At 38.7% G+C, this 12,398-nt stretch overlaps 1 protein-coding gene across 1 annotated transcript in view; it reads left to right on the top strand.

Annotated features, from left to right (window-relative positions):
• LOC121379669 (sodium-dependent proline transporter-like) overlaps positions 1–4,618 on the top strand; it is a 28,502-nt gene extending 23,884 nt beyond the window's left edge. The window contains exons 13-16 of the mRNA XM_041508321.1: positions 2,269–2,424; positions 2,949–3,089; positions 3,741–3,798; positions 4,246–4,618. Coding sequence (XP_041364255.1) covers positions 2,269–2,424; positions 2,949–3,089; positions 3,741–3,798; positions 4,246–4,271 — 381 coding nt within the window. The 3' untranslated portion in view covers positions 4,272–4,618. The remainder of the gene's footprint in view (positions 1–2,268; positions 2,425–2,948; positions 3,090–3,740; positions 3,799–4,245) is intronic.
• The last annotated feature ends 7,780 nt before the right edge of the window (positions 4,619–12,398 follow it).

The raw sequence follows: 12,398 nt of genomic DNA, 5'->3' as shown, positions 1-12,398 counted from the left end.
CAGTTTTGTTTTTTTCAAGAAATACCGAATATACAGTTAGTTCCGTAGGTAAACGATTCAGTTTACAATGGATATAACCATATAGAGTTTTTAGATTTGCGGGTGTTATGGTCTATTTGATGCCCGCAAGTGTTTCATGTTTTTACCTCAGGCTAACGCCTTCGCCGGCTTCGGTCAAAAATGACATTTGCGGGATCAAATAGACAATATCACCGGCAAAAGTAAAACGATATGGTTATCTCCTAATTGAAATATAACTCAATATAACAGAGATGTTATAATTTTTATTGCAATACTAATTAATGATAAAACACAAGCACTCATGGACAAGAGATTGACATTAAATATTATAGCCAGGATAGTGATGTAGGTCCGGAGGAGACACAGATAGACAACATGGGTGGTGCTTGTCAATTTGACGTTTTCAATATTTGCACTAGTAACGGGTAAACCCCCACGGTTCGCCAAGCACGCACGAATCCGACGTGGCATACTCCTGATTAAACGTCCAATAACATTTTGGTGGATCCTGTCCCATTCCTCTTGGAGAGTGGCGCCTAATTCAGCCAAGTTGGTTGGCTGACGATGACGTTCTCGGAGACGTCGTCCGATGATGTCCCACATGTTCTCAGTGGGTGAAAGGTCTCGGCTATAGGGCTGGCCCCGATAGTGTGGTGATGTTCTTTTGCAGCAGATACGCAGTGACCAATAGACTCCGGTGAGCACGGACGTTGTCGTCATGAAAACCACAATGGCGCCCAGCCCGATGTGCGAAGGACACAACGATCGGTGCAAGGATGTTATCTCGGTAGTACTGCCCAGTGACTCTCCCATGAACAATATGCTGCTGGGTTTCTGGCAGTCATGGTGATGCCACGCCACACCATAACGGACCTTCCTCCAAATCGGTCATGACGACGACCGTTGATGTTGGCGTAGCGTGCATTGGGACGTCGCCAGACACGCTGTTGTCGATCATGGAAGTCTAGTGTAAATCTGGACTCATCTGAGAACATTACCCGAGTCCATCGCCTGTTAACCCAATGTCTATGTTGTGTACACCATTGACGTCTGGCAGCAATGTGTCTCGCAGTCAAAATGTGGGATAGCGTAGGGTCGACATGCGTGGACTTCTATGCAGTCTGTTACGAATAGTCTGACCAGACACTGTGACGCCAGTTGTAACTTACGATTTGATTCGCTGATTGACCTTGATTCCTCAATGTGCAAGTCCTAATGAAGCGGTCCTGAACCGGGCTTTAGTCTGTTGGCCGTTCTGAACGGCGACGATCATCCACATTTTTGGTTTGTCAATATCGGGCCCACAATCGGCTAATGACTGATTGTGACACATTAAGTCTACAGGCCACAATTCGCTGGATGGTACCAACTTGGAGCATGTCTACAGCCCTGTGACGTTCCTGTCGTTGGAGACGTCGCATTGTTGTAAAGTTGCACAATGTTGTAAATAATGTGACAGCAAGGTTATGATTTAGTGTTCCAGTAACAAACAAGAAAGAATATTGCCACAGTGTGCACACAACGTACACACAAACTAAGTGTTCAATTTCAAATCACACCCAACGCACATGCTACGTCACCCACGTGCTTCGCGATCAAAACAATCGGTGCGGGGTTTTTCATGCTCTTTGAGCGGGAACATCAACACACATTGTGCACTTATTTTGAGTTTTATATCTTATTTCATTCTATTATTATTGATATTTAAAATGGAATATCCCCTACTTATTTCGAACAGTAATTATTGATATTTAAAATGGAATATCCCCTACTTATTTCTAACAGTATATTTGTTAATTCTCACATTCTGTCGTAGAGGAAACCCTCGACATTTCTCCATTAGGAACAATGTATATTTTCTATGCACTTTCCCACAGATAGGATAGTACATACCACCATCTTTGAATCAACGTTTGATATACCAGTAGTGGGTAGAAGAAGTAGGGTACAGTTAATGAAGATCTTTGGAAGGAAGAAAACAAAAGGTTTTTGGGAGGAAAATAAAAGTGAAATGTTTTCGTATTTTGTTTTTTATGGGGGGGGGGGGTATAAAGGCCCTCCTCCCCCTTTGCTCGCGTATCCTGTAGCCCTCCCCTGTTTATATGTTCTGACTGACAACATATAAACAGGAGAGCGCTAGCGGACACTTGAGCTACTCTATAGCTCTATACCTACCCCTATACTTGCCCCTATACTTGGCCTCCCACTAGCTACATCCATATGTACAGTATTCTATTTATTTTTCAGTTTACCATGGTGTTTTCCTGGACTAACTATGAACGTATGAAAGGCTTTCCGGACTGGGCTGAGGTAATGGGCTGGCTCATTGCGTTCTCGGTGATTGTCGCAATATTCATTCCGGCCATCTACCTCCTTTGCACCTCGCGTGGGACTCTGAGAGAGGTAGGTGAAGGTAGCACGCCACCAATTAATTAGCTCTCTGGACACCCCCTGCTAAAATACCTGGACACGCGTCTGGACTGTTTACTTAATAGTCCCTCCTTGTCTTCTTGTCACTGTTAGTTTGAAAGTGGCAGTTTTAATGTTCTATGTTGCAATTAATTCATTAATAATATTGTGATTTTCTATCTAGGAATTAATTCATGTCTAATATATTTCTGTCCCACACTCGACCACTGTCCATGTCAGAGATTGGGTGTGGGAGAGACGTGCCTGAACCTTAATTGGATAGAGGCACGTTAATAGAGTTTATGAGTACGAGTGTCTAATATTGTAATTTTCTATCTTGGAATTAATGCATTAATAATATTGCTGTTTTCCAGGAATTAATTCATTAATAATATTGTAATTTTCTAGAAATTAATTCATTGATGATATTGTAATATTTTATCTTGGAATTAATTACTGATATTGTAATGTTCTGTCTTGGAATGAATTGATTAATGTCTTGTGTGTGCTGTTTACAGCGGATTCGGTTTGGCCTCACGCCGACCGTAGACTGGGGTCCTGCTTTGATCGAACACAGGAGGTTGGTAGCCGAGTACGTCCCGGGCTTCGTGATAGACCCCAGGAAACACATCGAGTTGGAAACAACTACAAACAAGCAGGTAAGTTAGACATTCATACACGAACACACTAACAATAGTTAAAGTTTGTTTTGTTTAATGACACCACTTGATAGAAAACATATTGTATTGCATAAACAACAAAAGGATTGGGCACAAGTTTGCCAACTTACTAGGCCCTCTCCTATATACATACACTATAATAGCGACACCACTATTAATAATTGGCTATAGGATGTCAAACATTTGGTAATTTTGACATATAGTCTTAGAGAGGAAACCCGCTACATGTTTCCATTAGTAGCAAGGGATCTTTTATATGCACCATTCCACAGACAGGATACTGCGGCCTTTGGTATACATCTCTCTCTCTTTCTCTCTCTGTCTCTCTCTCTCTCTCTCTCTCTCTCTCTCTCTCTCTCTCTCTCTCTCTCTCTCTCTATTTAGCTGTCTGTATGTCTGTCTGTCTATCTATCTATCTATCTATCTATCTATCTATCTATCTATCTATCTATCTATCTATCTATCTATCTATCTATCTATATATATATAACAAAATATAACAAAACAACAATAATATAACTGAACTGATATATTGATTGTAAGTTTTGTATGAAGTTTAGAACTAAGTAGTAAAGCAATTAACCTTACATGAAATAAGATTGGTGAATCAGTTTCTGGTTTTTTCCCCAGAATATTACAGAGAGTGCGAATCTCATCACTGAAGTATCCGCAGAACAGCCGCCGACAGGTTGATATGTTTAATTCGTCATCTGTGTGTGTTTCATGTTAACACGTTTACTGCTTCTTTTCTTTCTTTCTTTTCCTTCTTTCTTTCTTTTTCTGTTTCAGTCAGATTTATTTCTATGCCTATTTGAATTACATATATATATCACTGTCGTGTCATGTATGTATTGTGGAGGAGGCCTACTAAGTTGTAAAACTAATCCATTTGTTTAAAAGCAATAAAATAGGTTTCAATCAATTGAGGCTTTTGTTTTCCGGTAAATGGTATTACAAATTGTCCATATCATGCCACTAAGGCGCCGTCTAGTTTTGGGGACAAACTCTAACTATGTCAGATTCTGTTCATACCAAAGCGTATTTGAACATTGGTTGTAAGCACGTTAAACAAGTTCCTACCCAGCTAGTATCGACCTTTAACCTTCGTTCCGGTATTGTTTTTTTTGTTTTTCAGACGCCCCGAATGAACAAGGTAAATAATAAAACATGTCTACAGATTCCAGGACGGACAGTCTCTAGTTAGACATATGGAGAACGCTGTTGCTGGTTGATGTCACGTGTAGAGGAAAAGAGTCATATTTCTGGGTTTAACTTGTATGGGTTGGACAATGTGCTGGGGTGTCATTAAACAAACATTTCTTTCCTTTGATTCCAGTATGTAGGTAAACTGTGACCATGTTTTAGCTAGTTGTCGTAGCTAATGTCATTGGGAGCTAAAACAATATTTTAATGTATACATTTTATATAGAGACTATACATGTGACATTGTAAATATCTTCTCTTTTTTCCCCCCATATTTTTGCCAAATAAAAATGTTTTGAATAATATGTTCACTATGTTGTTTAATTTTTTAAACAACAAAATCTTTACAAATGGATGTTGTTTATCAATCACCTGATGTGCACTTCAACCAAGGTATATTCTATACAACTTTACGATTAAAAGATTCTATACCTTGACCTGAAAACATATCTGATATGATATGATATGATATATATGATATGATATAATATGATATGATATGATATGATATGATATATTATATAGAGATAATAAATGAGTTACCAGTTATTATCAAATTTATGTCCCGATAATAACTGGTATCGAGTTTGTTATTCTGTTTATTCCCCAGGTACTGGGGTTTTTTCAAAAGCCTTTATTTTCAATATATAGCCTACTTAGGCTACACGTCCATATATATAGAAACGACGTAAACTAGTTTACTGTCCTGGGTATTGCTTTAACTTTCTATTTTATTCACGGTTCACAGATAATTTTCAAAACCCAAAGTTCTATATATTCTGTAAAACAAAATCTATAATGAATTGCACTAAACTACCATTTTATTACATGTTTAACACTGAAACCAGAAAGATGTAAATGCAAACGCTTTAAACTACGTGACGTCAAATCGTGATGACGTCATATTTAGTACCGACAAGGTGATTGGTTTGTTGGCGTCAAATCGTCCAATAGTGTTCATAATTATAATTTTTATTTTCCCCGTTATGAGTGCCTGCTGGGGTAATAAATTATATTATAATTATTATATTATATTATATTATATATGGGAAAATATCAACCGAGTCTATGTTAATCGGTATTTGTCGAGGATGTTACGTCACGATTTGTCAACCCGGCACGATTTGTCACCCGGGTGAAAAATCGTGCAGCGACGCCTGTACGATTTGTCACCCAAGAGAGGGTGACAAATCGTGCAGCGTTTGTGTATTTTGTTCTCCCTGTTGACAAATCGTGTAGGCATCACTGCACGTGTTGTCACCCAAGAGAGCGTGTGTGTATTTGTTTCTCCCTGTTGACAAATCGTGTAGGCATCACTGCACGTTGTGTCACCCAAGAGTGTGTGTGTATTTGTTTCTCCCTGTTGACAAATCGTGTAGGCATCACTGCACGTTGTGTCACCCAAGAGAGCGTGTGTGTATTTGTTTCTCCCTGTTGACAAATCGTGTAGGCATCACTGCACGTTGTGTCACCCAAGAGAGCGTGTGTGTATTTGTTTCTCCCTGTTGACAAATCGTGTAGGCATCACTGCACGTTGTGTCACCCAAGAGTGTGTGTGTATTTGTTTCTCCCTGTTGACAAATCGTGTAGGCATCACTGCACGTTGTGTCACCCAAGAGAGTGTGTGTACCTTATTTTTGTAGACCATTAATATCAAAGTCCATTTGTTCAAATCATGGTTATGCTAAAAAAATTAATAAAAAAGAAAGAATAATGTTCTATTTGACGCATTCAACAATGTATTTAATTACATTTATATTGTGTCGGGTAGGATCGATCCTTCTTGGCGGACCCAGTGGGTAGTTCCCCGTCCCATACAAAAGTAAAGTTTATTTTATTTAACGACGCCACTAAAACACATCGATTTTTATCTTATCATCGGTTATTGGACGTCAAACATATGGTCATTCTGACACAATTCCATAGAGGAAACTCGCTGCCGCCACTTTCCCATAGACAGGACAGCACATACCACAGCCTTTGATGGATCAGTTATGGACTACTGGTTAGAACGGAAAATAACCCAAACTGCAAATGGGTCCACTGAGCAGGATCGATCCAATGACCGACCGCTTCACAGACGGACACGCTACCGATTGAGCTACGTCCCGCTCTTCCATCCCGTACGGTGCCAGTGACTGATCTACCGAATACTGTGGTATGTGATATCCTGTCTATGGAAAAGACCTCTTGCTGCCAGTGGAAAATTGTAGAGGGTTTCCTTTCAAGACTATGTCCGAATTACCAAATGTGTGACAACTGATAACCGATAATTAATTAATCGCCTTTAGTGGTATTGTTAAAGTATTACTGCACCAAATCAAATAACATTGGCAATAATGTTAGAAATTTGTAATAGAAGTATTAAACGCAGCGTATTAAGCCACTGGGAGTATATGCACAATTCGTGTAGCACCCCCTATTCAATATTCTCTAGATTGTCGCTGTAAATGAAATGTCATTCCACCTCGGAGCACTAAACAATGTATTTATTACTGTATTAATCACACCCAAAAGTTGCCGTGTTTCACTACTGCAGGTTTTAAAAAATTGAACTACAAAGTTGTGACCTGTGTAAAGACTTGCATCGATCCAAAAAAAGTCAAGTTTGTTTTATTTAACGACGCCACTAGAGCACATTAATTTTTATCTGATCATCGGCTATTGGACGTCAAACATATTGTCATTCTTACACATTTCTTTAGAGGAAACCCGCTGTCGTCACATAGGCTATACTGTTTTCGATATGCAGCAAGGGGTATTTTATATGTACTTTCCCACAGACAGGACAGCACATACCACGGCCTTTGACGAACCAGTTATGGACCACTGGCTGGAACGGAAAATAGCCCAAACTGCAAATGGGTCCACTGAGAAGGATTCGAAAGATTCTGCCTAATTACAACACATTACACATATTTACCATTGGGCTGAAGGTAAAAAATAGTCACACTTTCAACAGTACGAAGTGTAATTTTATTAAGTATGCTAAAAAATTATTGAAATTAACATGTGAAGAAAACGCCGTTTTAAACGGGTTGAGCTAAATTTAGCATTGTAAACCTTTCAATGGTTTTGATTTTAATTGTTTTTAATTATGATTTGGGGCTACTGGTAGAGGATCAAACAATAGAATTCCAACTTTTAATAAAGAAATTTATATAGTGGAATATTTAAAATTAAAATTAACTGTCAAGTAATTTGGAATCACAATCATTTGTTTAAATCCTCCATCAATTAGTCTAGATGTGAAATTAAAGAAAAAAAAAACTAATCGTTTTTTATTTTTTATTTTATTAATAACAAAATGTATTTTTCTCTTTCTTCTCATATGGCTTTCCACACATTAACAGTTTTGTTTTTTGGGGGTTTGTTTTTGTTTTGTTTTTTTGTTTGCAAATGTATGAGTTGCAACATCTGTTGCTACCATAATCAGCGCCTAAACCACATATGTATAATTAAGAAACTTCTGTGGTGGTCTTCTTGTAAATACAAACAGCCATTAAACCATCTGGGGTTATTCATAATCCTCCTAATTTCTAGTGCCAAGCCACTGCTTCGTCCTGCTGCTCTTACCAACCGCCTGACATTAATGATGTTAGGAACAACTGGAAGCATGGAATAATTAATATGAAGTCTGGGAAATGGAATTTCGGATACCACAGACCTGAAAAAGGAGTTGACTCGTTGAAGAATGTATCTTCTGGTTGGATCAAGTTCTAGTAATATACGGATAATTAACATTTGAATTTCACGCGGCAAGTATTCTTGTGACTGATGGTGAGAGTCGACGGATCCGTGATGGAATGTCTGCAGTGGAGGAATGATTGCAGAAGAGCTGATTGGCTGCCTCTGTGGAGTATCTGTTCTCGGGCAGTCCTTCATTTCTGCGGACTGCTCAGAAAATGGTTGCTACTGGGCTGACTGAAAAGTTAAGTCATAGTTTGGGGCGATTTCCTGGGAAGACAGTGCCGGCATTAACTGCAGTGAAGGACTGACTGCACAATAGTCAGAATGGTTGCTTGGGCTTCCTGTCTGTACAATTTGTTAACTGAAAAGGATGTTCGTACATCGACTGCTCAGATACATCCCATGCCTGATTCACGAATGACTGCTTAGTTGAGATAGGGTTTCATCCGGTTTCTAGCCGAGGTACCCATGTTAACAGCTCTAGTTCAACATCTTGTGTAATACTCACACTCATATAATGTTCTCCCCTGTTTTCAGGCAGATAGCCAAGTGTCAACAAGAAAGAGTGTTCGTTGTAATATCCAGTGGGTACAATTGAAATGGTATGGGCTGGTCCATCGGATGAGAGTATCAAAAACTGTACATTATATTCTCGAGCTAGTGCCACCAGTGTAACATGGTCGCCATAAGTCGTACTTTTCTGCATATCTTTCAGGTATTGTTCGATGGTCCCAACAACAAATGGTCCGTACGTGTCACAAAATCTTTGTATATGATCCACTGCATTCTGACGAAGGGTTGCTGGAGTCCGGTGGATTCCGTACAATGAAAGCTGATTTGCCACTGAAGCAAACTGGCAACTTCCAGGGTTATCTGTTGGGTCTAATAACACATCAATCGTGTGAGTTTTACTCAAATTGTTAACTCTGTCCTCGTGTGTCAGTGGGATCAGATATTTCTTTTTGTGAAGATCTTTCTTCAGCTCTGAATTCGACGTTCGTTTCTTTTTTTTCTTTTTTTCTGCTGTTGTGCTTGTTATGTCCGTGACAGACAGCCACTGACATACTTCTTCATTATTTGGTTTCTTATATTTGACCAGATATTTACTCTTCTGGAGATTTCTATCCTGGACGATACATGTCAAAACAAATCGTCGGTGCGGAATCCGTTTAGAATTTCTTGCAGGATAACTGAGAAGAATCTTGTCTCCATTATTATACATTGAAGTGTGAGTGCTTCGAGAACAGGTTCTGATCATTATGTCACTCGACTGCTGCGAGGTTTGTTTAACAGAGTCTTGTAATGACTTACATGTTCTATTGGTGAAAACCTGTACCGGAGTTTTGTAAGGACTTACATGTTCTATCGGTGAAAACCTGTACCGGAGTCTTGTAAGGACTTACATGTTCTATCGGTGAAAACCTGTACCGGAGTTTTGTAAGGACTTACATGTTCTATTGGTGAAAACCTGTACCGGAGTCTTGTAAGGACTTACATGTTCTATTGGTGAAAACCTGTACCGGAGTTTTGTAAGGACTTACATGTTCTATTGGTGAAAACCTGTACCAGAGTTTTGTAAGGACTTACATGTTCTATTGGTGAAAACCTGTACCAGAGTCTTGTAAGGACTTACATGTTCTGTTGGTGAAAACCTGTACCAGTCTTGTAAGGACTTGCATGTTCTATCGGTGAAAACCTGTACCAGAGTCTTGTAAGGACTTGCATGTTCTATCGCTGAAAACCTGTACCGGAGTCTTGTAAGGACTTGCATGTTCTGTTGGTGAAAACCTGTACCAGAGTCTTGTAAGGACTTACATGTTCTGTTGGTGAAAACCTGTACCGGAGTCTTGTAAGGACTTACATGTTCTGTTGGTGAAAACCTGTACCAGAGTCTTGTAAGGACTTACATGTTCTGTTGGTGAAAACCTGTACCAGAGTCTTGTAAGGACTTACATGTTCTATTGGTGAAAACCTGTACCAGAGTCTTGTAAGGACTTACATGTTCTATTGGTGAAAACCTGTACCGGAGTCTTGTAAGGACGTACATGTTCTATTGGTGAAAACCTGTACCAGAGTTTTGTACCCGAGCACTTCTTTTGGAATGGAGTTTATGCTTTCTTGAATTTGAAAGATTCTTCGCCCAGTTGAAGCCCTTTTTCTTTAGGATTCTGTATTGTATTTTTCTTCGAACTTCCCGGTGGGACCTTTCACATTTCCCTTTAGATTGCAGGTTATAAGGCGGCTTCGGATAATTTGGATTCCTGTCTTGTGTAAAAGCTTTTCCACTTTTCCACGAAACTCCATGCCTTGATTGCAATGGATTATTTTCGGGGTTCCATGCTCTGCGAAGATTTTTTGCAAGACTGTTGCTATTTTCAGGATTTTTCCTGACCAGTGGTTTGAGAAAAATAAATCGCGAAAATGTGTCGATGATTGACAGGATATACTTTTGAATTTTCCCATGATATATGACTTTATCCTTGGTCATATCAATTAAATCGATTTGCCATCGTTCATTTACAGCATCAGATGTCACTGGTTTAGGTGGCACAGTATTAGTAAACTTAGGAAACGTCTTTTGGTATGTCTTTGATTGTTTCTGGATTTTTCCAGTGTTCCTGTATGACACATTGGAAAAGCCATCACGAAGCTGGTGCCAGATTGTTCTTGATCCGCATCCGTAATTTTTTCGAAAATTTGTTTTTACTAAGGTGGACATCTCATTTCTCACTACAACTGGTTTCTCACTGAAACATAGTTTGCCATCAACAAGAGAGAAATTTAATTTATTTCTAAAATACTGTCTCCTAGCGTTGACTTGCGCCCTTGTGAGTTCTTTCTTTTGGATTTTAAATGTGCTTTGTACAAGCTGAAAAATAGTATCGTACTGCTCCTGTTTGAAGCTGTGTAAGAATGGATGAGGTCGACACTTCCTGACTTGCTCTGGAATTTCCTCGATCCGATCCATATATAAATTCTTTTGTCCCTGGATAGAAAAAAAGAATACTTAAACTGAGAATAATCATTTTATATACGGTTTTTTTACAAAAGAGGAAACGAAATCATAAACTGCAAAACATCCACGGATATCAACATAGAGAGAGAGAGAGAGAGAGAGAGAGAGAGAGAGAGAGAGAGAGAGAGAGAGAGAGAGAGAGAGAGAGAGAGAGAGAGAGAACAATATCAGAGAAAAAGAAATGAAATATATATATTTTATTATTGAACGACACTCAACACATTTTAATTTTCAGTGTACATGGCGTTGGACATGTTATGGTGAAGGACAACGCAGATAATTTAAGAGAAAACCACCCCATGGGTTGCTCTTTTCGATTAGATTACATTAGAATTATTTGTTTAACGACACTCCAGCACAAAAAATAAAATCGGCTATTGGGTGTCATTCTGTGGTAAAAAAGTAAACAATTATTTTAAAATAAATCAGTTGTAAAAGCCTGATTTACTATATTATAGACTTTACAATATAATAAATAAACAATACATATATACAATTATCACATATATAACTTTAACTATACAATAGAATAAATAAATATTAAAAATATACAATTATCGGATTATTTTAAAAACATGCACCATCCCACAGACAGGATAATATATACCACGGTATTTTGGTACACCAGTTCTTTTGGAGCACAAAGTAGAACGAGAAATAGCCCAATGGGCCCACCGACGGGGATCGATCGTAAACTCACCGCTTATCAAGCGAGCGCTTTACCACTGGGCTACGACCCCACCTCTTCCAATAATGTGTTTTAAATCAAAGCAAATAAAGAACTTTTACTTTTCTTTTTAAAGTTGATTTTTGTTTGTGTTTTACTACTTCATGTTGTTAATGGTTATATTTCAGAAACAACTGAAGTCGCCAATATTGTATCATTTGTAACTAAGAGACGTTCAGGTTGTTTGAATAATTTGTGCCCAGTAGTTAAATGTGCATGCATAATATGTAATAAATATATTCTTCAAGCTGTTCAGGCGGCTGGGATCCCTAAAGACAGATTAATGGAAAGAAATGCTTTATTTAACGACGCACTCAGCATGGCGTCAGACATATGGTTAAGGACCACACACATTTTGAGAGGAAACCCGCTGTCGCCACTTCATGGGCTACTCTTTCCGATTAACAGCAAGGGATCTTTTATTTGCACTTCCCACAGGCAGGATAGCACAAACCGTGGCCTTTGTTGAACCAGTTATGGATCACTGGTCGGTGCAAGTGGTTTACACCTACCCATTGGGGATAGGTGATTTAAAGATTGATTTGTGTTAACACATGTGTCACCAACCTATGTATTTATTTACTGTAAAAAAAAAGTAACGAAAATAAGAAACAACTTGGCCATTGATGTGTCATACATGGAGTCTGATGAT

Source organism: Gigantopelta aegis, chromosome 2 (assembly GCF_016097555.1).
Source record: "Gigantopelta aegis isolate Gae_Host chromosome 2, Gae_host_genome, whole genome shotgun sequence".
Lineage (NCBI taxonomy): Eukaryota > Metazoa > Mollusca > Gastropoda > Neomphalida > Peltospiridae > Gigantopelta > Gigantopelta aegis.
Note: the sequence above shows the minus strand (reverse complement) of the source record. Positions and strands in the feature narration are given on the sequence as shown.